Raw genomic sequence first — 22910 nt, forward strand, 5'->3', positions numbered from 1 at the left:
GCTGCTGGATGTGCCATCTTTCAAGGGAGATTTACAGCTCTGGTCCTGACCTCTGGTGATCCTTTCAGATCTCATAGCACTTTTAACAATAATTGGGAAGTTATTCCAAGTGTCTTGGCCAAGGATCACTAAGTCCTTATGACCATTTATGAACGAGGCCTCCTAAAACCCCAGAGAGTGAAGTATTACTGTAGGTGGGAAATTTAGGCAGAAGATGCTAAGTGACTTACCTGAAGTCACATGTTAAGTCAGTGGCAAAACCAGGAATAGAATTTTGGCGGTTCTAGGTTCCAGACCTGTGCTTATACTACTTTTATTGTAAACCCTTTGGGCAAGGACTTTTCTGTTTCTTCTTTGTTTGTACAGCTCCTAGCACAATGGGGTCCCAGTCCATGCCTAAGCTTTTAGGTGCTGTGGTAATACAAATAATAATCATAATCATAATCATAATCATAATCATAGAACATGATTTTCTATTAAAACTGTCCATTTGCTCAGTAAGTCTTGGCAACAGGAATATGCCATGAATGTTAACATATGCATAGTTTATAAAGCAAATGAATGATGCTATGTGTAAAATGTTGTTCTTGATAACAAAAATGGGTATAGCAGCTTTCATAGACCTATATCCACACTTGAAGTACAGGTACAGAAAGGATATATTTTGAAACCAATCTTTTCCTTCTTTCAGGGGTGCATTTTCTGAAGTAGTTTTGGCCGAAGAGAGGGCTAGTGGAAAACTATTTGCAGTCAAGTGCATTCCCAAGAAAGCACTGAAGGGGAAGGAAAGCAGCATAGAGAATGAAATTGCGGTCCTGAGAAAGTAAGTATTGAATACACGCATCCCCTTCTACGGTTTGAATTGGCGCGTTTGTCCACTCTGCGGAGCAGGAAGGGCTGTGGTCAGTGAACGAGAATTGTGATTTGTAAATGTGACTGAGTTGCTCAGCTTACTGCAGGTGGTTGGGAACGTCTGGGCATAAACTGTGCCCATTTAGGGCCCAATCCTTGCATTTTTCACACACAGTCCAAACTCCTACGGACTCTGATGGGAGGTTTCGGTGTGCAAAGACTGCAGGATCAGGCCCCAAGTCTTGATCATTTATAAGGTACACATTGATAATCATTTCAGCAGTGTGCAACTAAACCAATCCCAAACCTTCAGATGAGAAGTGCCACAACCATGCTAAAGACACAGATAGCAAGAGCTGAAAGATTGGGGCAAAAGGGCAAACTCAGTCACTCTCAGGCAAACCATCCCAGTAGCTGAATGGGTCCATTCCCATGGAGTGAAGTGGATGGGGCTCCATGGGGCCTCAGGGGTCTGCCCCTTTTGCAAGATCAAGGCTTAAATTAGACCCCCTACAACAAAAACACGTAGGGTTCAGGCACAAGAGTGGGAGGGGGCTGCCCCAAAGAGGAGGTTGGTAAGGGAAGGTTGAGAGAAAGAATTGTGTTTTAAGGAGCGAGTTGCAGGAGGAAGAACAGGTTGTTGATATAACCATAGGTCTCAAACCCGGTCCCGCAAGGTTTATTGGAACAGTCACACTCCAGCCCTCTACCTGGCAGCATGCTGACAATGGCTTACCTGGGACCCATGAAACCCAGCCCCAGTTTGAGCCTCTGCCCCTAAGGTCCAGTTGGCAGAGTCCCAGAGTGGCTATTTGGCCCCCTGGCCCTGCCTAAGCCAGCAGTAGGATCAGGAAACTGTCTGAACAACTAGGCTCTGCCTTGCTCTAGACTCTGTGCCTTGTGCTACCTGCTCCTGCTTCTCCTGCTTGATTTCCTGGTATCTCAACCCAGCTTGACTCCTGGCATATGACTTGTGGTTCCCGACCTCCAGTTCGTCTCCTGTCCCTTACTGCTGGTATCCTGACCCGGCCTGATTATGGAGTTCATGCCTCGTGGTTCTGATCTCCAGTTTGTCGCCTGCTTCTGACCTCCTGGTCTCCTCACCCAGCCGACTCCTGTCTCGTGACTGTGGACTCTGGCTCTGACTATTAGGTCTTGCTGCCCATGACCTGGCTGTGACAGTTGTGTATTATTGCCAAGCAACAAAGCTCATCTGCTTTTAGTGGCCACATCCAGGCAACAGGGGCCAGCAGCACAATCAGGCAGCCTAGAGTAGATGTTGCTTCGATGGAACCATCCACCGATGTTTACATCTTGGTACGAGACTGGTAATTTTCCTACAGTAATGATGGCTTTGCATAAACCTTGACCCCAGGAATGCAGAGCAGACAAATCATGTGGGGTCATTTATTGCTTCTGTTTTGTAAAGTATTTCTCCGATTTTCTGACAAAGCACTTCTTGAGAGAAGAGACGGCAGCAGCACAGGCTACACCATTCTAACTGCAATGGCAAAGTAGCATGTGGATGAAAAATGCCTTATTTGTCATACAGTTAGATCCACTTGGTCTGCTGCCCACTCAGTGGCAGATTTAAAGTTAGTGGGGCCCTATGCTCAGCTTCATTTTTGGGGCCCCTCCTTGGGACCCGGCCAAGAAAAAGAACATTCTCTCTTATCTCCCCCCACCCCCGTAGTTCATTCTTTTTTTCTTCATCCTCCTTCTATAAGTAATAGGAAGTAAATGAAAATAAAGTGAGGTACCTTGATTGTTTTTGTAGTCTAACTTATTTTTCCACAGACCACTTGAAAATTGCTGAGGGTCTCGGCGGACCACTTAATGATCTTTCCAAATATTGTTTGTACCATTGTTGTACTGTTGGCTAACTATTGTAAAGCGCTTTGGATAAGAGCGCTTTATACAAAAAATATAAAAAAGCTTTGGGGTGCGGGGTCTGGCCAGGAGTTTGGGTGCGGGAGGGGCTCAGGGCTGGGGGAGGGGGTTGCGGTGTGGAGCACTTACCTGGGGCAGCTCCCGTTTGGTGCGAGGGGTGCAGGTGGGGATGTGGGGGAGGGTGCAGGAGTCAGGACTGGGAGTGTGTGGGGGTGCAGGAGTCAGGGAGGGCAGGGGTTTGGGGTGCAAGGTCTGGGAGGGAGTTAGGGTGCAGGAGGGGGCCCCGCCTTTGCTCCGCCCTGCCCGATTCCACCTCCTTCCCCAAGGCTCCTCCCCTGCCTCTTCTCCGCCTCCTCCCCCGAGGGCGCTGTGGCCCCGCTCCTCCCTCTCCCTCGACCTGAGTGCCAGCAAACAGCTGTTTGGCAGTGGGGGAAGTGCTGGGATGGATGGGGAGGGGCAGGAACGCTGCACGCTCGGGGGAGGAGGCGGGGGGGAGGTTGGTTGCTGGTGAGTGCGGAGCCTGCAGCAGGAGCCTCAGGAGACGGCAGGACCAATCTTTTATCCTTGCATCTGCCCAGCCCTGGGGCCCCCTGTCACTGGGGCGCCCTGTGCCAGGGCACCCTGTGTTTCACTGTAAATCCACCTCTGTGCTCACTGCACATTAGGAGTTTGCTGCAAAGAGAAAGACGTGTTCATTTTTATCTCTTAATGTCTCCTACTTAGTTGTTGCTAATACAACCTTAGGAGGTCTCTGTATTTATTCTGAAAATAGATTCACTTTGTTAATGATCCCAGTATTGAATTTGTGTGTGGCACCAGGGAAACACTGATTTTCTCTTTTTTTTTAAAACCCTTCTGTTCACAATTGACGAGGGGGTGGGTAATCAGCCTCTTTCACTGTTCAAACAGACACTCCAAATGAATTCTCTATTTGATATTAGACATAGCTTTAAACATGGTTGGGCGGATCCTGAGCTGCGGTTGCTAGGCTGCCAAGGTATCTCTACTTGTCCTGCTTTTGCTTCTGGTGAGCTTAATGCCCAGGGTAACGGTTAGTGTGTATGTTGTCTAATTACTGGTTGGAGTGCCAGAGCCTTGGGCTGATTTAAAAGACCATAAGGATTGGTGGTAGCCCTTACCCAGCTGTCTGATCCTGAGAACGGTGCATGACTGTAGGAGGTGATAGAGATTCACCCCCATTCTATGAGAGAGAAGTATAGAGCTTACTAGGAGTAGATGCGGCGATCGCATAATAATAGATTCTATGGCCAGAAGGGACCATTGTGCTCATGTAGTCTGACCTCCTGCATAACACTGTGCCATGGAACTTCCCCAAAATAATTCCTGTTTGAACGAGAGCTTATCTTTCAGAAAAAGCATCTCATGTGAACAGGGGCGGCTCTATGTATTTTGCTGCCCCAAGCACCGCAGTCAGGCAGCTTTCGGTGGCATGCCTGTGGGAGGTCCACCGGTCCCATGCCTTCCCCTGCCGTTGAATTACCACCGAAAGCCGCGGGACTGGCGGACCTCCTGCAGGCATGCCGCTGAAGGCAGCCTGACTGCCGCCCTCACGGCGACTGGCAGGCCGCCCCCCGCAGCTTGCCGCCCCAGGCACGCGCTTGGTGCGCTGGTGCCTGGAGCCGTCCCTGCATGTGAATATGCAGACCTCTTTGGATCCCAGTCCTTCCCCTTGTCCTTGCACTGTCCCCATGGAGGTTGCTAATGCCATTAGCTTTCACAGGAGAAGAGAAAGGGCCACTCTAATTGTAGCACAAGCAGAATATTTGTGACCTCTTTGGGGAAGAGTCTCTGGCCAGGAGTTCTGTCTTCCCCCTCCCTGTGCCCGATCTGCAAAGGATGAGAGTCTGTTGCAGCCCCAGCTAAAGAGCGTTACCTCAAGCTGTGGCAGCCCATTCTTTTAGCTCTGGAGGTCCCCAGTGCACGTCCCCAGTGGCTTGGCCAAGAGTAGTATCCATCACATAAGGAAACCACCTAAACTATTTACAGTCCTGTAGTGACAGAGGCACGGGGCGGGGGTAGGGGGGTTCACCTGAGAGCTAGGAGATGACACTGAGGAGGCACTCAGCACTCACGGGACTGCCCTGACTCCATGATATGGGGGTTGGTTCCTCACAACTGATAGGCAACCACAGGAAATCTGAGAGGGGCAATGTGTGACAACACTCTTCGCTGGATGACAGCTGCCAGGAGACAAGGCCCCTTGGGGATGAACAACCCAATCCTCACCCAGTCAAATGTAGGAGGGAGAAGACAGAACTCCTGGCCAGTGGGTTACACTTACCCCATTGCTCCAGAGGAGGTTTGTCTGCACGTCCCTTCCAAGTCCACGTAGCTCTGATCATGCAGCTCTGGCAGGCTACATACCACTGAAGTGCCAGACTGACGATTTGGATCCTAGTGAGTATATCATATATTAAAATGGAGCGTAGTATTACCTTTCTATTTAGGATCAACTTTACATATCATAAAACCTAATATTAGAGCAGGAAACTGGGATTCAGGACTCCTGGATCCTATTTCTGGCACGCCATTTATTTCCGCTATCACCTTAAGTATCTCACATCTTATTTTACGCAGCTATAGTTTGTGAAACAATTTTTTCCCTATTAACTTTTTATTAAATTAATGTATATAAAACAACAAACTATACATAAACTTCTCATAAAGTGTCAACCACTGGCTACCTAGTCTTAACTATACTTAAAACATTTGATTATATATAATATGAATGGTTAAAGTATAAATTAATGATTTGTATTGCACAGTTATACAAATTCAACTAGTTTTTAAACCTTCTTCTGCCTTATCCTTATTTTATACACAGAGAAATTGGAAAAAATATATTAAAATAAGATAAATAAAAGAAGCAAACTTTAGAGGGGGGGGAAGAGAAGAGGAGGGAAGAAAGTGGGCAGAGAAGAGGTGAAGGTGAGAGGGGCCTCTACACATTTAATAGGATCATCCTGATACTTCCAGGAGAGCATTCCATACCTCTGAGATATGGGGTATTTCAGTTACGGTATACACTTCTTTCCAGGGTAGCCAACCTTACAATGTCTGTGCTCCAATCTTCAATTGTGGGTTGCTTTTTGGATTTCCCTTTTTGTAGCACTAGTCTTTTAGCAATTATTAGTGCCAAAATGTTTCATATTTATTTAGCTTCCAATTAATATCCATTAGGTTTAAAATTACATGTTTAGCTTGTAACACAATTTTATTTGTCAGGAAAAAAATAACTGCAATTAAGTTCTGGCCAAACATTCAGATGTAAGAGTATTCCTGGAGGCTAGGGGTTAAATTAGCGCCTGCTGAATCGCAGCGCCAACATTCGGCTGACTTAGCGGCACCTGTTTTGAACAATCGGAGAGGGGTCCACTTCATCCATGAGTTTCCACTAGATTAATCTTAACCAGAGATTCAAAGAGCAGTTCAAAGCACTGGCTAAAATGTGTTACCATTAGTTAGCAGAGAATAATTGGCCTATTTTCTTCTTTTGTTTCTTTTCTAGGAAATCCATGTTTAATTTAAATTTGCTGGCCAAATTTGCAGATAGTGTTGCCATAGGTCTTGGTAATCTGGGTAATATCTGAAGAAATGAAAGCAGTTCGTTTGAGTCTGGGATAGTGCAGACATCAGGGCCAAACTAATGGGAGATGGCATGTTTAGGTTGGACATATTGACATTCCTTCTTAGGGCAGGTCTACACTACCCGGCTGAATCGGCGGATAGAAATCGATCTCTCAGGGATCGAATTATCGCGTCTCGTTGGGACGCGACAATCGATTCCCGAATCGATGCTTCTACTCCACCAGCGGAGGTAGGAGTAAGCGCCGTCGACGGGGGAGCCATGGAGGTCGATTTGCCACCGTCCTCACAGCGGGGTAAGTCGGCTCCGGTACATTGAATTCATCTACGCTATTCGCGTAGCTGAATTTGTGTATCTTAAATCAACCCCCCCTCCCCCACCCCCCCCGTAGTGAGGACATAGCCTTAGTATCTAGATCAGGGGTAGTCAATAGGAAGACTGTGAACCAAATCAGGACCGCCAGAGGCTTTTGAACAGACCGCGAAATTTTTTTATTTACTTATTATTATCATTATTGTTATTTTTATGTACAGAGAAATTGGAAAAAAATTATTAGAATAAGATATCAGGGAATTGAAGGGATTAATCAATAAACAGAAATCTTCATTACATTATTTAGATCTGGTATCTCTTATAAGTGTACATTGATGGCAAATGGACTGAATATTTCTGGGTTTACTTTAAACCCCAAATCTAGGAAATTAGATGGGATGAAAGACGTGGTGGAAAAGAGGGCTAAATTCAATAGATCAAGAGCCCTAGCTTACCTCGGGGGAAGGGGGACTCCCCAGAAGGGTGACAGGAACTCCCCTCCCTCAGCTCCTAGCTCCACTCCACCTGCTGCCTCCGTCCGCAGGCACCGGCCCTGCAGTTCCCAGCCAATGGGAGCTGCAGAACCAGGACTTGGGGCAGAATGGAGGCAGCACGTAGTGCTAGGAGCTGGGGTCACAGCTTCCCAGGAGCCAGGTAGGGAACCTGCTTCAACCCCACCAACCCACCATCCCCCTGAGCACCTGTGGCACCCCCAGGCCGCGACCCCTGCCCCCGAGCACCCATGACACCCCTCCCGGGAGTGACACACATACACCCCAAGCACCTGCAGTGACCGCCCCAAGCACCTGCGGGAGGCCCAGGACCACCCTCCCGAGCACCCCTTACCCCCCAGTTTTAGGTATATAGTAAAAGTCATGGACTGGTCACGGGCGTGAATTTTTGTTTACTGCCCGTGACCTGTCCATGACTTTTACTAAAAATACCCATGATTAAAACGAAGCCTCACTGATGAGTGAGCCAGAGTTTAGGGGTCTATTTTAGGAGTCAGTGGGTGAAGTTTTGTGGCCTGCAATGTGCAGGAAGTCAGACTAGATGATCATGATGGTCTCTTCTGGCCTTAATGTGTATGAGTTTATGACTATTAGATGGGGACAAAAAGTGATTCAGCTGCCGCTAGTTGTGGATTTTAGGAGGTGGAGAAGGGAGCTGTAAAGTATGCAGCCACCATCCCACTAGTGGCTCCTGGAAATCCCCTTTGTGAAACTGAATTGTTTAGTGTCTGTGAAGCACTCTGAGATCCTTGAATAAAATGTTGTATACAAGGGTCCGTCCTGCAGTCCTGATGCATGACAGCAATCCCTTTGATTTCAGTAGGGACTGTTCACATGAGAAAAGACTGCAGGACTGACTCTCGAGTCTCACATTATTACAGTGTTCTCTCCATCACTCTGTGTGGGTGAACTAACCGAAGTACTAAGCATCGTGAGGAGAACGTGCCTGTATATTGTGGGAGGCCAGTGGTCTGTGGGAAATATTTGCATAGCAGAAGGTTTTACCTTTTTGATTTTTCTATCCATGGAGTTGGGCATTGCTGCTGCCCCAGAACTACACATTTACAAACACGGCTCCACTCACAGTTGTGCTAGTTATCTGAAGGCTTGTCTACACTTACATTTTATAGCGCTCTAATTTGCTAGCTCAGGAGAGTGAAAAATCACCCCCCTGAGCACAGCAAGTTTGAGCGCTTTAAAGTGCTAGTGTGGACAGGCTCCCAGCGCTCAGAGCTATTCCCCTTGTGGAGGTGGATTGCCAGGAGCGTTGGGAGAGCTCTCTCCCAGTGCTTGCGTGTGACCACACTCACACTTCAAAGCGCTGCCGTGGGCAGCGCTTTGAAGTTTCTAGTGTAGATGTAGCCTAAGTGTCTTCTCTGAGTCCCACAGTGAATCACACACATTCGATCATTTTATTTTTCCACCGAAACCCAACAGTCTGTTTGTAAAAAGGAAAAAGACCAAAGAACCTTTAAGTTACATTATGTCAATATTTACACCTTCCAATCTTAAGTGTTCCTTCAGTGAGAGCTCATTCCTTTTCCACTGAAATCAATGGCAAAATTCCCCATTGTGCGGGAGGAGCACAAACAATGCAATACCAGAACAGAACAATGGTGCATCTCGTCTGGCGGCCTGTCCCTGACAAAAGCTGGTGGCCCCATTTCACCAGGATACTTTAGCACATGCCTAACTTTAAATAGTGAACAGTCCCAGTAAAGTCAATAGACTGTTCACGTGCTTAAGTTTAGGCTCGTGCTAAAATACCTTGCTGAAGCATCGGATACTTCAGACAAGGATGAAAATCCCATAGTGCACCTGTGTTCAGTACTACCCCAAAAGAGCCCCCCACCAGAGACCAGATTACGCCCTGAAGCATGATGATTAATAGCCTTTGAAATTGCTACCCCAGCTGTATGTAACTGCACAGAACGCAGAAGGTTGGCCAAAGTTGTAAACATATATTTCGCTGTGCACAAAATCTAGTTTCAGATCAGAATCTGGGCTTTATTATTTTAGGCCACTCAGTGATTTAATTATTTTTAAATGGAAATTTTGAGATACTATGTGCTACAGTTGGTTAGGGGAGGAAAGCTGCTTACCATTTATTAAGGCCTAAATAAGCACTAGGGGCTTGATCCTAAGTCCACAGTGGAAAGATTCCCATTGATTTTAGTGGGTTTTGGATTAGGCTGTCAGTGCCCCACCTAAAAAGGAATAGGGAAGAGTGTGTTTTCCGCCTTGCTGCTGGACTGTTCTGATGGCCAACGTGGAGTGGGGGGAGGAAGGGCCATGGTGGACTTCATCCTTCCCGTTTGGGGTGGCCAGCACGGCTACTGCCACAGGCCTCAACCAGACCTTTCACTGAGAGAAGTACAAGGACTGTAACAGATGGACCATGGACCCAATCCTGTATCATTGAAATCAGTGCGCATTTACCAGTAGCTATGGTATAGGATCAGACCCCAGGTGTTCCTTGCCTCCCCTTCCCCCCCACTTTCACATCTGTGCAAGGGCCATGTGTGATGGCTGCCATCTTGATTGTCAACTGGGGACCTCCAGAGCTGAAACCATGAGCTGCTACAGCTTGAGCTAAAAAAGACAATGTGTTCTAGATGGAGATGTAACAGATTCATATCCCCCTGTGGATGGGACACAGTGGGGCACCTGTAACACACTCACCAGTGTGTTACACTAGCACCCTGTGACCCTAAATGGAACCCCCGAAGAAAAATACAGGATGTGTGGGGAGGGATGGAGGTGGGATAGTCTGATTTACTTTCTGCTTTTTAAGCAAATAGGTCAATGAATTCCACTCAGTTGCTTTTGTAGAATTGTGCAAAATTCTTCCATTCATGCTTATTGTGCGGGTGTGAATGTGTTGAAAGATGAATTTACTTTTAAACAGGTTCTCATAGAGGGTAGGTGATGTGAAAAGAAATGTTAGACTCCAAACAAGCACCAATTTGTGGCTCTATTTAATTCTTTTAAAATTTCCTCTCTTTTTAAAACACTGGGGGGGAAATCTGCTGGATTTTCCTCTCAGTTGCACTGGTTTAAGTCAGGAGAAACTACACTGGTCAGTGGAATTACATCTGTGCAAAACCAGCATGCCAAAATGGAGATTCGGGCCCATTGAGTTCAATAGCTGACTAAAAAGAAGCAATAAACCATGGTTAAGAACAGTGCATGTCCCAGAGCTTAGACATGTTTTTAATTTGACATCAGTGATTTGAGCAGCCTGTGTGTTGTGAAACAAATACCGTATGCTACAGTAACCATAGTCTGCTTTAGCTATTTCCCACCGAACATGCTCAACAGTGGTTTTTTTCCAATTTCCTATAAATGATCTGATTGTTTTCCCCCAACAAACCTAGAAAAAGCCCTTAAACTCGTTACCACAGAACATGCCCATACCCAATTTCAGATTTGAGCCACTTTTATTTAAAAAACAAACAAACACCCTCCCTCCAACTATACCTACCCCCTTCCCAGAAAAAAGATTCCTAACTCCTTTCCACAACCCCAATTGGTTAACATTTTCTTAAAATTGGGGAAAGTATGTGTGTGTAATTATTGCTCTCTCATAACTCAAAAATAGCCAAAGGGGTCTCAGTCCAAGAGGTTTCAGAAAGTTATGACCTTGTGAAAACAGGAGATTAGAATGGAAACTGCTATGGAACCTTAATAACATTATTAGTTGTATTGCAGTAATACCCGAAGGAGTGATTCAGATTCCATTGTGCAAGGTACTGTACACGCATAACAAAAAGACCCCAATGAGCTTGCAATTTAAGTAATATAAGCAGGTAAAGTCCCCACCCAACAGACAAACGGTAACAAACTCTGTAAAAAATATCACCCTCTCCTGGGGTTTATTTCAAACGAACGCGAGGATCATTGAAAAATATAATATCATCTAACCCTTCTTCCCCACCCCTCTGACAACTCCCCTTCAGAGGTCTTTGTCCTAGGCCCCTACCTCCTTTATACTCAGGATGGACTCTAATGAGCCATGGCTGTCCCAGTGAGTCTGTAGTTCTTACCCTGCAGGGTTTCAGCACCAGCTAACCAGATGCAGTAACAACATAACCTTGTCACCCAGTAACCAGGCTTCACTGGTGACTGCTATAATATTCTCACACAGTAAGGGTAAGATCCATGGAACTACATAGGCACCTAAACCCCAGACTTAGGTGCCTAAGTCCCTGTTTTAGGCATCTAAGTCCCAGTTTTGGCTCCACAAAACTCGCACTGAACCCCATAGGCACCTAAACTCACCTGATGCCTAGATTTTTCAGAGTAAAATTCCCTGGGCACCTATATCTTCCTCTGGGCATGCTCACTGCTGCCTCTCTCTAGACGTTTGGCTGTCTGTCGCCCACCTAGGCCCTACAGCAGTGGTGGGCAGCCTGCGGCCTGCCCTAGAGGGATTACAAACCAGGGGAAGACAGGCGTTCAGCCTCCTAAGTTGCATGGGGGCCGGATCTGGTAAGCAAAATCAGGGGGTGCTTACTGGATCAGGTCTCATTCAAAAGCAGCAGGAGCTGCTGCCACCCACCTTGTAACTTTTAGCCCGGCGGTTAGAGCACTTGCCTGGGATGTGGGAGACCTGGGTTCCATTCCCCTCTCTCTGCCAGAGGGGGAAGGAAAGGCTTTGAACAGAGGTCCCCCAGCTACCAGGAGAGTACTCTAACCACAGAGCTATGGAATAACCTCATGTGGGGCTCCCTCAGACTCTCCTGTTGAAGCTGTTCCACTGTGAATAAAGAAAGAAAGAGTGATTGGAACAGAGGACTGGACACTGGGGTCTCCCATCTCTTAGATGGATGCCCTGCCTAACTCCTGGACTACAGAATCATTCTCGCTCTCTGGCCCAATAATCATTTAAGTGTTTATCCACAGTCACTAGGCCAGAGAGAGAGACAGACAGACAGACAGACAGACACTGGCCACTGCCTTAATTCATAGTAATCAGCACTCTTCCCTTTTTGGAAATGAATAGCATGGCTGGGGGGGGGGGGGGGGGGGGGGGGGAGAGGAGACCCAGTTGGCATCTCAGTCTGTCAAGTAAAGTTATTATTTCTCTGAAACTTACTGTATAGACAAAACAAGCTTTTTTTTTCAGTGAATAATAATGAGAACATAGGTTGCCTCAGCAAGAATTGAAGAGACAGCTGGTCGTTATATTAAGCAATCACTTTCAGAGCAAGCTTTTATGTAGATTTACTTGTTAAAACCTGGCTGGCTCATGCTGTTGCTATTTTGCTGTAATAACAGAAGTTTAAATCACTATCGAGTGTAAATTCAGTGCTTCCTAATGACCAGATCCTGCCCAGCCCTCACCATGGATACTGAAGGATACTGAAGGATAGTGTTTCTATGTAGGCTTGGAAGGCTGTGGAGGAGACATGCAAATGGTCCCAAATCCTCCTACTCTCATCATAGCAGCATGGAAAGGTGACTCGTGACTGAGGTATAGGCCATGGACTATGACCAAAGGATTCCTGACTGTACTGTTGTTATTCTTATTTATTACTCATATTGCAGTGACATCTAAGAGCCCTAGTCATGAACCAGGATCCACGTTGTGTTAGGCACTCTACAGAACAAAAAAGCGGCCCTGCTCCAAAGAGTTTACAACCCAAGTATATCCGCTGAGCTGTTGGGCAACCTTGGGCAAATGGCTTCACCTCTGTGTCTCGGGTTCATCCTGAGAATAATGATATAAACCTCCCCTGTAAAGCACTTTGGGATCTATGGATGTAAAAGTGCTCTATAAGAGCTAAGGGTATTATTATTATATGGGTCCACTAGCCAAACACCAATGTGGGAGTGAGGGCATGCAGAGTATAGGCCAACTCCGTGTCCTGGCAGGGCAGAGGCTGCTGACACACAGGGAGCTCTACCTGATGCTCTCATGGAGAAATACTAACGCAGCTCTCAATTCCTCCTAAGCAAAAGATGGGCCGGTACCTCAGAGCAGATATTGGAACTTCAGGTGAAGTGCAGGTAACCCTGTTAGCCTGATCATGTACTCCTTTAACACCCAAGTCTCCCATTAGCTTCTAGGAAGTTTAGGGCACTTCCGGAATGTAGGATTGGCCAGATCATCCCCTCAGCCTCTGCGAAGCAGACACAAATCCACAGTCTGCTGGGTAGTCAGCCTGCAAGAGAGAAGCCCTGCCACCTTCCCTATTCTCCTGACTCGATAGGAGCCCCCACCAGGCCCTGACTCTGTGATTTTGGGAGGCTTTTTCCTCTGGGAAGTCTCAAACACATCACCCGTCCCAGGGACAATGTGAAGTTGGGTTCCTCAAACCCCTTTTGTGGGCCTCCCCTGGGGAAGGGTCCAGTTGGGTGCATTGGATCGGATCCTGCAAGATGCTGAGGTGGCTAAAAGTGGAAAAGCCCACTAAATCCCTTTGAAACTCTAGCCCTGAGTGCCTGCTGTGAAGAAGAAAGGGCCATGACAACAGGATGAATCAAGGAGGAGGAAAGAGAAACACAGGAGCTGTAGAGAGAAAGGGTGCTGTCTAGGAGCCCCCACCATGTATTAGATAATGTATGTGAAGATTGGCAGTGTATGCTCTGAATTGCCACCAGTTTGGGATACCTCATAACTCACAAGTGGCGGAATGAAGTGAGTAATAGGAGCGGATATTCTATTCTGTGCCATACTAGAGGGGGTGTTTATATCACAATTACTGCAAGGGGAATCTGAACATCAGACTGCATGGTGTGAGCTGATCAGCTGTGGGAGTTGGCAAGGCATTCTCTTTTGACAACGTGCAGCAGCATTACATATATTTCTTTCTTCCACTGAAATATGAGGTATTGCACCATCTTTTCAGCAGCCTCAGGTTTGGGTAAGTCACGAGTGGAATGGGGGCAGCTGCTGCAAAGTTCCATTAGATAAGAGGGCACAAGCTAGTGCAGATCCCAGGGGCAGATCCTGCAAGCTCCTGAACCGGGGAGGTGCAGACTGCATGAACTGCTGCCCATCTGTCCCAGGTACCAGTGTAGGGATGATTCTGACCTGCATATGGGACAGTGCATCTTTTGCAGTGGTACTGTTTGAATGCTGCTTTAACAACAGACTCTCTGCTGCTTATGCCCATGTCATGACCTGAAGAAGAAAAGTACTTTTGCTAAAAGATGGAATCAAATTCCACAGTTAAAAATCATCCTATTTCTGACCAACTGAAATGCTTTGACACCCAAGATAGCTAAACATCACTGGTTTATGTTTCCTGGTAGATTAAACCTAAGTAGACATGGGAAAGCAGATCAAGGCTTCTTAAAAATCCTAAAATACATTAAATGAGAGAGAAAAATCCCATTGAGACTAGTAAGAGTCACAAAATCCTTTATATCCTCTCCAGTGCTACGGAGTTGTAGCCAGTTTCATCTACATGCAATATGTTCAATAATTGCTTTAGTAATGTTACGTTATATGTCTATGTATTTTAACACACCATATTACTATATATAGCTAGATCATCATAATACTGTATATACCTAGATCATTTAAATAGTACATAGTGTGATAAGTCAATTTTACTGTAATTGTTTCAGGGCAGTAGGGCTCTATTTTTTTCTTTTTTGGTATATTGAATCTCAGTTATATAACTGTTGTTCAAGGTCAACTTAAACCCTGACTCAACTGAAAATTGACATATCCTGAGAGAAAGGGTAGGTCAGAGTTGATTAAAGAACATCATAGCTCAGAGGTCTGACCTATATAATAATTCAGATGTAACTGCAGAAGCAGCTGCTTCTGAAATATCCATTTTAAAGTGTTTGCGGATTCAGGGTCTGGATTTTGCAGCCTTAGTAAGAACTTCTTTTCAGTGCCAACTGTGTGTTTTGTTCAGAGACAGGGATGGTGAGGCAAAGCTTTTATTGGACCAACTTCTGTTGGCGAGAAAGACAAGCTTTCGAGCTTACACACAGGTCCCCTTAGTCACTGTGATCAGTGGCAAAACTTCTGTTCATTTCAGTGGTAGCAGAATCAAGCCCTATATCTCATTAACATTAATAGTAATAATTATCTTACATTTTATATATAAATTAATACAGAAAACTACCACAAAAGAACATTAAGGATGCAAAATCAAGCACTCAAATTTGGTAAATACCAGAAATAAGGTTCACTGTGCAACTTTAAATTAGCTCGCCAGTATGTATGCATTATAATACAGTCTTTAATTACAGAGCTGTGTGTAAGCTGGAAAGCTTGTCTCTTTCACCAACAGAAGTTGGTCAAATAAATATTACCTCGCCCCCATTGTCTCTCAAATAATAATATATATTTTTAAAATCCTCAGAAATGTTTTGGTTTTTAAATGAAAAAGCAAAATTAAAAAAAGAAGTTTTCAAAATGGTTTGCAGTAAAACTTTTTTCGGGTTTTGGAAAAAAATTATATTTTTCTTTTTGTCAAAAAAAGTGGACAATTTTTGACCAAAATGAAAATTTTACATGAGAAGCCATTTTATTTTTTAAATATTTAAAATAATTTTAAAAATATTTCAATAAAAAAATGTGTCCAGCTCTAGTTAAAAATCTCATTGCATGACTTGCAAGAATAAAGGTGTCCTGGTCAAATTCTGAATTGTATATTACAGTCTTCCTGTCTATGGTGACTTCACCTTGAAATATTAATTGGATGTACTAGTCTTTGGTTCTTGCACTAAAATATCATGATGTATTGTTGGCCACCACTTTCCAGATCAAAGATGGCTGCATTTCAGTGATGTGGGAAATGACTTGTACATCCATATGTGTAGTCTTACAGCCTCATTCACTATTCCTTCACATCCGTTTTATGCCACTGAAATCAATGGCATTACACTGGTGTAAAACTGGTGTACCAGAGCAGTGAATCAGGTCCACTGTTTGTAAGGCACTGTTCAATGGTAAGAACAGAGGCAAACAGGGCCTCCATTTGGGACAGCCTACTGTTAGACCAGATTTTTCTCTTTCCCCAGATAAACATAGATTTCAGAAGATTTGTGGGTTTTAGGAACTAGCTAGCTAACCTCAGGAATAATCCAGAAGAAACCAAGGAAAACCCATGTGAATTATGCCTATGTAGGAAAGAAGCTATGTCTAATTAAGCAAGAATGGATAGCTATGTGGATTCTACTAACGTGTAAAGAAAGATAAAAGTAAAGGCTTTGTTGTTTTGGTTTAATTAGACTGAATTTTCCTCTAGTGCACAAGTGCAACTCTATTGGATCAATGGAACTGTAGCAGTGTAAACGAGAGGAGAAGTTGGTCCATTATCTTTATTTGGCTTTCTGACAGAACAAGGAGGGTTGGCGTACTGTAATAAGTATATCCATGCCTTAAACCGCTAAGAGTGCGGCTTAACTACATGCAGCAAAACTCCCTCTCTGATCTGAAAGCACTGATATGCAACTTCCGAATAGATCAGAGTTGGCAAGAAGACACACGGGAAGTATTTGAAGAATAACTATTCCAGAAATCAGAAACAGGATTCTGACACCAGATTAGAGTAGTTTGCATTTACATTCTTTCATCCAAGGACTCAAAGGGCTTTATGAACCCTGGGGCCATATTTTATCCTTAATACCTATGAAGCTAGGTATGTAATATTACCTGTGGGACAAATTCTGTTCTGTGACACCAGTGTAAAATACAAAATAACTTAGTTGGAGTCAGTGGAACTACTCTGAATTGCCTGAGAGCAGAGGGTGGGCCACTGTTACTATAGATGCTTTACAAATGGATAAACGTGAGGTTAAGTGACTTGTGTGGAGGGACAGTGGGTCACTATTCAAAGTGTCAGTGGGACCCTGTGGCTCAGTCTTCCTCTGCATTTGCCTGTACATTTGTCCAACGTTCTCATGCGAGGATAGATACCCTTACAATTCAGGGCCCTTCCTGATTGAATTCAGGACATTTAAAACTGCATTTGCTTATGTGAAAAAAAAATACTTCTTGGTTGCTTTATAGTAGAGAAGTGCCAGAACCAGAACGCTGGATCCAAATCCCTTCTCACGTTTGGGGAAGTTTGCTTGAGACTGAATCTGGATCAACCACTCGGCTAAATCCAAGAGCTATAAATCGGGGCCCCACTTCCACATTTAGGCACCTTCCTCGTTTTCAAAAGCATGGAGCACCCAACAACTCCCACAGAATATTCTGGCTATGGGTCAGGCCTTATGCAAGAGTGCCGTGGAATTTATTTGGGACTAAACCCATAAATTTCTCTAGCAATGTAACAGGGTTCTGTAGAAGTTACTATGAATTTAATAGAGGGTATTATCACTATAGATATTTTGAATCATCTTGTAGAATTCTGTAGAAGAAAGGTCACTTTCTGTTAAATTTTAGGGGGTGGCTCAAAAATTCCAGATGAGAGGATATGATTTTCTGTAGGACTTTGCAAAAAGGGAAGCTGCATAATGCCATATAATATTATATATGTTCACATACTTGGGCCTAGATTCAAGGTTGCACTTAGTGCATGGTTGATGGGGATGTGGGGCAAAGGTGACATTAACTCATCATTATCCACACCTGTAATTCTGGGCCTGATCAGCTGCTAGTCTGGTCTCCAGTGGCAGCTCTTCTTTGTACTGACAGCCAACAGCTTCTAAAGGCTGTATTGCCAAGACATAGAGATGTTCCAGCCATGGTGCCTTTCACTCAGATATGCTGTGGTAGATTTGGCCAGATATGCCCTCCTACACTGGAGGAATCTTCATGGGGCCAGACCCCTTGGCTTTCCATCTGCGTTGTAGTGTTGAAGTGGTGCAAAGTAGCTGGAGTGAGGGTCCAGGTTCCGACTCCTACAATATATTCTGTGTGTGATCTGAAATTCAGTTCTTTGGGAGGCTAGAGAACTGGTCTGTGTTTAATGTGTATTTCTTTTAGTGTTTTAAATGGTCTTGGACTATTTTATTTATCTTGTAATTTGGTCATTTTTATTTATAATAGCTACTTAATTTTTTTTATTAAATGTATTTTAAACCACTGTCACATACACATCTTATAATAGATAAAGAGAAAATAAGTGAAATAAAATCCAAAGGAAGTATTTTCCTAAAGAGTTTGGGCCAAATTCCAAGCTCAGATATAGGCAAGAGCTGAATGTGATTGTAACAGAATGACAAATCATGTGTATCTGAGAAATAAAATTGTCATATGTTGAGAGACAGGCAATATCAACTTTACCCTGGTTAAGAATTTAGCCTGCCGATAACCTGCTAACCCATTGTTTGTCTAAAATAAAAGTTTACATCATTTTTCTGATTAAGGGCTTGATCCAAAACTCTTTGAAATCAATGGAAGCTTGATTTAAATGGGTTTTGCATCCGGCCATAAGTAGATGGGACAGTATTTGCATAAAATTCTGCTTTCAGTTATACCAGTGTAAATCCAATAGCAGCCCCACAATTTTGGAGCTATCCTGGAATTATAGCCATATAAATAAGACTGTTATTTGGCCCATTATGATAAAAGGAGTCATCTGTATCACATATTGGGGCCCAGTCTTACAATCCTTACGCATGCAAAACTCCCCTTGACTTCAGTGGGAGTTTTGCATGAGAACATTTTTTTAGGGTTGGGCCTTGTATTTTGACTAGGAGACCGATATGAAAGATTTACTTATTCTTTGAGCTAGTCTAACAGTTGAGCATGGAGTAGTGTGGACAGGGTTTATTTCAGATCAAGAACAGCTTGTTTTGATTTTGCTGATATTGGTAAGGAATCAATTTAATCAAAATGGAAATAGGACATTCTTAATCTGAAATAAGTGTCCACACTAGGGATTTGCGCTGATGTAACTACAATAAAACCTCAGAGTTATGAACACCTCAGGAATGGAGAATGTTGTAACTGAAATGTTCGTAACTCAGAACAAAACGTTAGGGTTGTTCTTTCAGAAGTTTACAACTGAACATTGACTTAATACAGCCTTGAAACTTTACTATGCAGAAGAAAAATGCTGCTTTCCCTTTATTTTTTTTTTTTAGTAGTTGATGTTTAACATAGCACTGTACTGTATTTGCTTTTTTTTGGTCTCTGCTGCGGCCTGATTGTGTACTTCCGGTTCCCAATGAGGTGTGTGGTTGACTAGTCGTTTCATAACTCTGTTGTTTGTAACTCTTGAGATTCTACTGTGTAAATTAGATTCTAAACCCTTTTAGTTAAGTCAGTGCTCGAACGTTATGTAGACAAGACCTTTGGCAAAATAAAGACTAATATTTCCTCTGAATTGCATCCGCACTTAGTTATTTCTGTATGTGGTTAGCAGAGATATTGTCACTCAGGTTTTAAATCTTTATAAGAGATACAGAGCTCTGTGGGTTAGTTTTGTTTTCAGTACTGACAGTTTATGTGATTACATGACCTATGGAATCATTTCCCTAAGGAAATGTGGCAAGAAGCTTTTACTTTGCCAGACGTTTTATCAAATTAAAATTAAAATTAAAATTACGGAGGGTAACATTAAACAGACACTATTGCCTCCTTTAACTCACTTGTGCAATTTTTTCCCCCAGAAGAGCAGACATAATAAGTTAACACAACCTTATTTACAGGCGACCAGTTGCTTTTTAAAATAAAAGTATTTTTTATTTTTAACTAAATACATTTCTTCTCTAAAAGTACAATATCAGATGACTGTAATGAAAACGTTGAAAAGGAAATGTTAACAAGTAATCTTAAATGTTTACTTGATAGCTGCAATGCTAAAGCTAGAACAGACGAATTATGCACAGCAGTGAGGTGTTCAGAGTGTGTTTATACACACTCATGGAGACTCCTGCTTGTACAATCAAGAGCTTAGTCAAAAATCTTGTACATTTTATCTGTTCTATTTCCAAAAGTGCAGCAGGAGCACGAACCAAAATTCATTTGAAGTCTTTGAGTGTGTTCTGGATACGCTGCAAATCTGCATCCCTCGTCTTGGCCGCCACCTTGATTGACATACCGGGTAAACTGGGAACCTCTAGAACTAAAATCATGAATATCTACAGCTTCATCTAAAGAGCAAGCTCTGTACTTGGGAGCTATAATAGCCTCACAGATGCGGTGGATTGGGCACTGACAGTGATGTATAACACACGCTGAGGCATAATTGTTTGAAAAATAGACATCAACATGGAATGTGCTTGTTGTTTCAACTTTCTTTTAATTACTTTTTACCATATACCAAACAGAAGAGTCTGCATGTGGTAGCTCTATTTGGCATAGTAAAGATTCCTAGATTTTGCCATTATTTAGCACTTCAGAAGCAAAACGAGCTGACTACTCAGAAATCTGTTGGGAACCCATCACTGGAATTATAATGAAAATAACTGCTATTCAACACATTTTCCTAAAAGAACATAAGAACAGCCATACTGGGTCAGACCAATGGTCAATCTAGCCCAGTATCCTGTCTGTGACAGTGACCTGTACCAGAGCTTTAGATGTGTGTACTGAACAGGGCAGTTGGAGTGATCAATCCCTTTCCTCCACTTCCACCTTCTAACAGTCAGATATTTAGGGTCATCTCAAGCATAGGGTTGCATCCTTGACCATCTTGGCTAATAATCATTGATGGACCTATCCTCCATGAACTGATCTAGTTCTTTTTTAAAGCCACTTATACTTTTGGCAATCACAACATCCCATGGCAATGAGTTCCACAGGTTAATTGTGCATTGTGTGAAAAAGTACTTCCTCTTGTTTGTATTAAACCTGCTGCCTATTAATTCCATCAGGTGACCCCTGTTTTTTATATTGTGGGAAAGGGTAAATAACACTTCTCTATTCACTTTTCCCACATCCTTCATGGTTTCATAGACCTCTATCATATCATCCCTTAGTTGTCTCTTTTCTGAGCTGAACTGCCCTAATCTTTTTAGTCTTTCCTTAGATGGAAGGGATATAGTGTTTTTCCAGATGGAAAAATAAGCGGAAAGGGTTATATTTAGTTTTTAAAAGTATTGCCTATGAATCACCACAAACATATGTATGTGACATGATACACAAAACTATATTAATAATTGTACCTGGCTCTTATATAAGGCCTTTTATCAGTAGATCTCAGAGTGCTTTACAAATGGAGGTCAGTATCATTGTCCCCATTTTACAGATGGGGAAACTAAGGCACAGGGAGGGGCAGTCACTTGCCCCAGGTCACCCAGCAGGCCCGTAGCAGAGTGGGGAAAATAATCCAGGCCTTCACAGTCGCAGGCCAGTGCTCTATCGATACCATCTCCCTATTCTGGTCTTCCACAACTTTGTTAGGATGGATAAAATACAGTTGTGCAAAGAGGCTACCTTAACATTTTTTTAGTACTGGAGGAAGTTGATGAAAATTTTCGTAAAATTTTGGTTTTCATCCTTTTTTATGGTGTGTGTGTGTGTGTGTGTGTGTGTGTGTGTGTGTGCGTGTGTGAAAACATTTTTGTGCTGCTCATGTGCTCAGCGGGGTCCAGAATCCTAAAGGCATCATCCCTGCCCTATTGCAACACACACATCACTGGTTACAAAATATGGGGATTTACCCAGGATAAATAATGGAACTATAGGCTCTTATAAAAATCCAAGCCTCAGCTCATACCAAATAGGAGAAAAAAAATAAAATTGACTCCAGGGGCTACAGAGTTCACCCTAAACCTCTTCACTGCTTCACACTAAGACATACATGCCTGCATAATTTCACGGAGATCAGAGTTTACACTGTGCTTTGATTCTTCAATATTAAAGTGAGAAGGAAAATATGATGCTGAGCAAGAATATTCTTGTATTCTGCCCATACCTTTTTTTATGAATAATAGGGTGCCTGTGAACACTTAGTAGGGTGGAAGGCAAGATTCCACCGTCATTTATACTGGTGCCAAACCAGAGTAACTCCACTGAAGTTAATGGAGTTAGTCCAGATTTGCAACAGTGTTACTGAGAGCAGAATGATTAGGCCTGAGCAAAAATACAAAAGGAAGGATAGTACCATGGGCTAGTAGTGGGCCCCATTTGCTCCCTGGAGGATTATTCTCTGCAGTCTCTGAGATGGGTTCGTCTCCCACGACAATTTCACACTGGCATAGGTCCACTGATTACCATGGCATTACTCCGGATTTACCCTGGCATAACTGAGACCAGAATCAGGCCTTCACTGCACACCAGCTTACGCTGCTTTACTCCACAGGAACTTAAGAGACTCCAGCAGACAGCTGCCAGCCCCCCTCTGTCATCTCTCCTTCTAGCCAGAGCTGGAACCTTGTGGAGCATCCAGGGAAAGCTTCTGTGAAGGGCCAACTAATGCATGTCCTGGAGGCAGCACTTTTCCATGTCTTCCCCTCTGGACTGGGTCCCCTCTTCTCTGCATGTGGACGTTATGACAGCAATTCCCCACCAAGCTCAGTCCTGAGAGGACTGGAATGATGGATTGAAATCTCCTCCTTCTGTCACACTGAGTCCATGAAACTCAATAGCTGAATTTGTTTAAACTCCCCCCAGCCCCGCCTCCTTAGAAGCATGTACTCAGGGGTGAAAGTAGAAATAGGGACTTACCGGTACGGGGCTGGGTTGGGGCGGGCTCTGGCCCCCAAAAGAGCGGAGCCTCGGGCAGAAGGGGCAGGGATGGGCAGGTCAGAGCCAGCCCTGGCCCACCCTGTACTGGTAAGTGCCCTCCCCCTCCCCCACCAGGGTAGCAGCGGCAGCCGGGGGCTCCGGCAGCAGTTTAAAGGGCCCAGGGTCGGCTGCCGCTACC

At 44.0% G+C, this 22910-nt stretch overlaps 1 protein-coding gene across 1 annotated transcript in view; it reads left to right on the top strand.

Moving 5' to 3' along the window:
* The window catches only part of CAMK1D (calcium/calmodulin dependent protein kinase ID), a 349263-nt gene that overhangs the window by 152048 nt on the left and 174305 nt on the right, over window positions 1–22910 (top strand). The window contains exon 2 of the mRNA XM_034764971.1: window positions 692–823. Within this exon, the coding sequence (XP_034620862.1) occupies window positions 692–823 (132 nt within the window). The remainder of the gene's footprint in view (window positions 1–691; window positions 824–22910) is intronic.

The sequence above is a fragment of the Trachemys scripta genome, chromosome 1 (genome assembly GCF_013100865.1).
Source record: "Trachemys scripta elegans isolate TJP31775 chromosome 1, CAS_Tse_1.0, whole genome shotgun sequence".
Taxonomy (NCBI): domain Eukaryota; kingdom Metazoa; phylum Chordata; order Testudines; family Emydidae; genus Trachemys; species Trachemys scripta.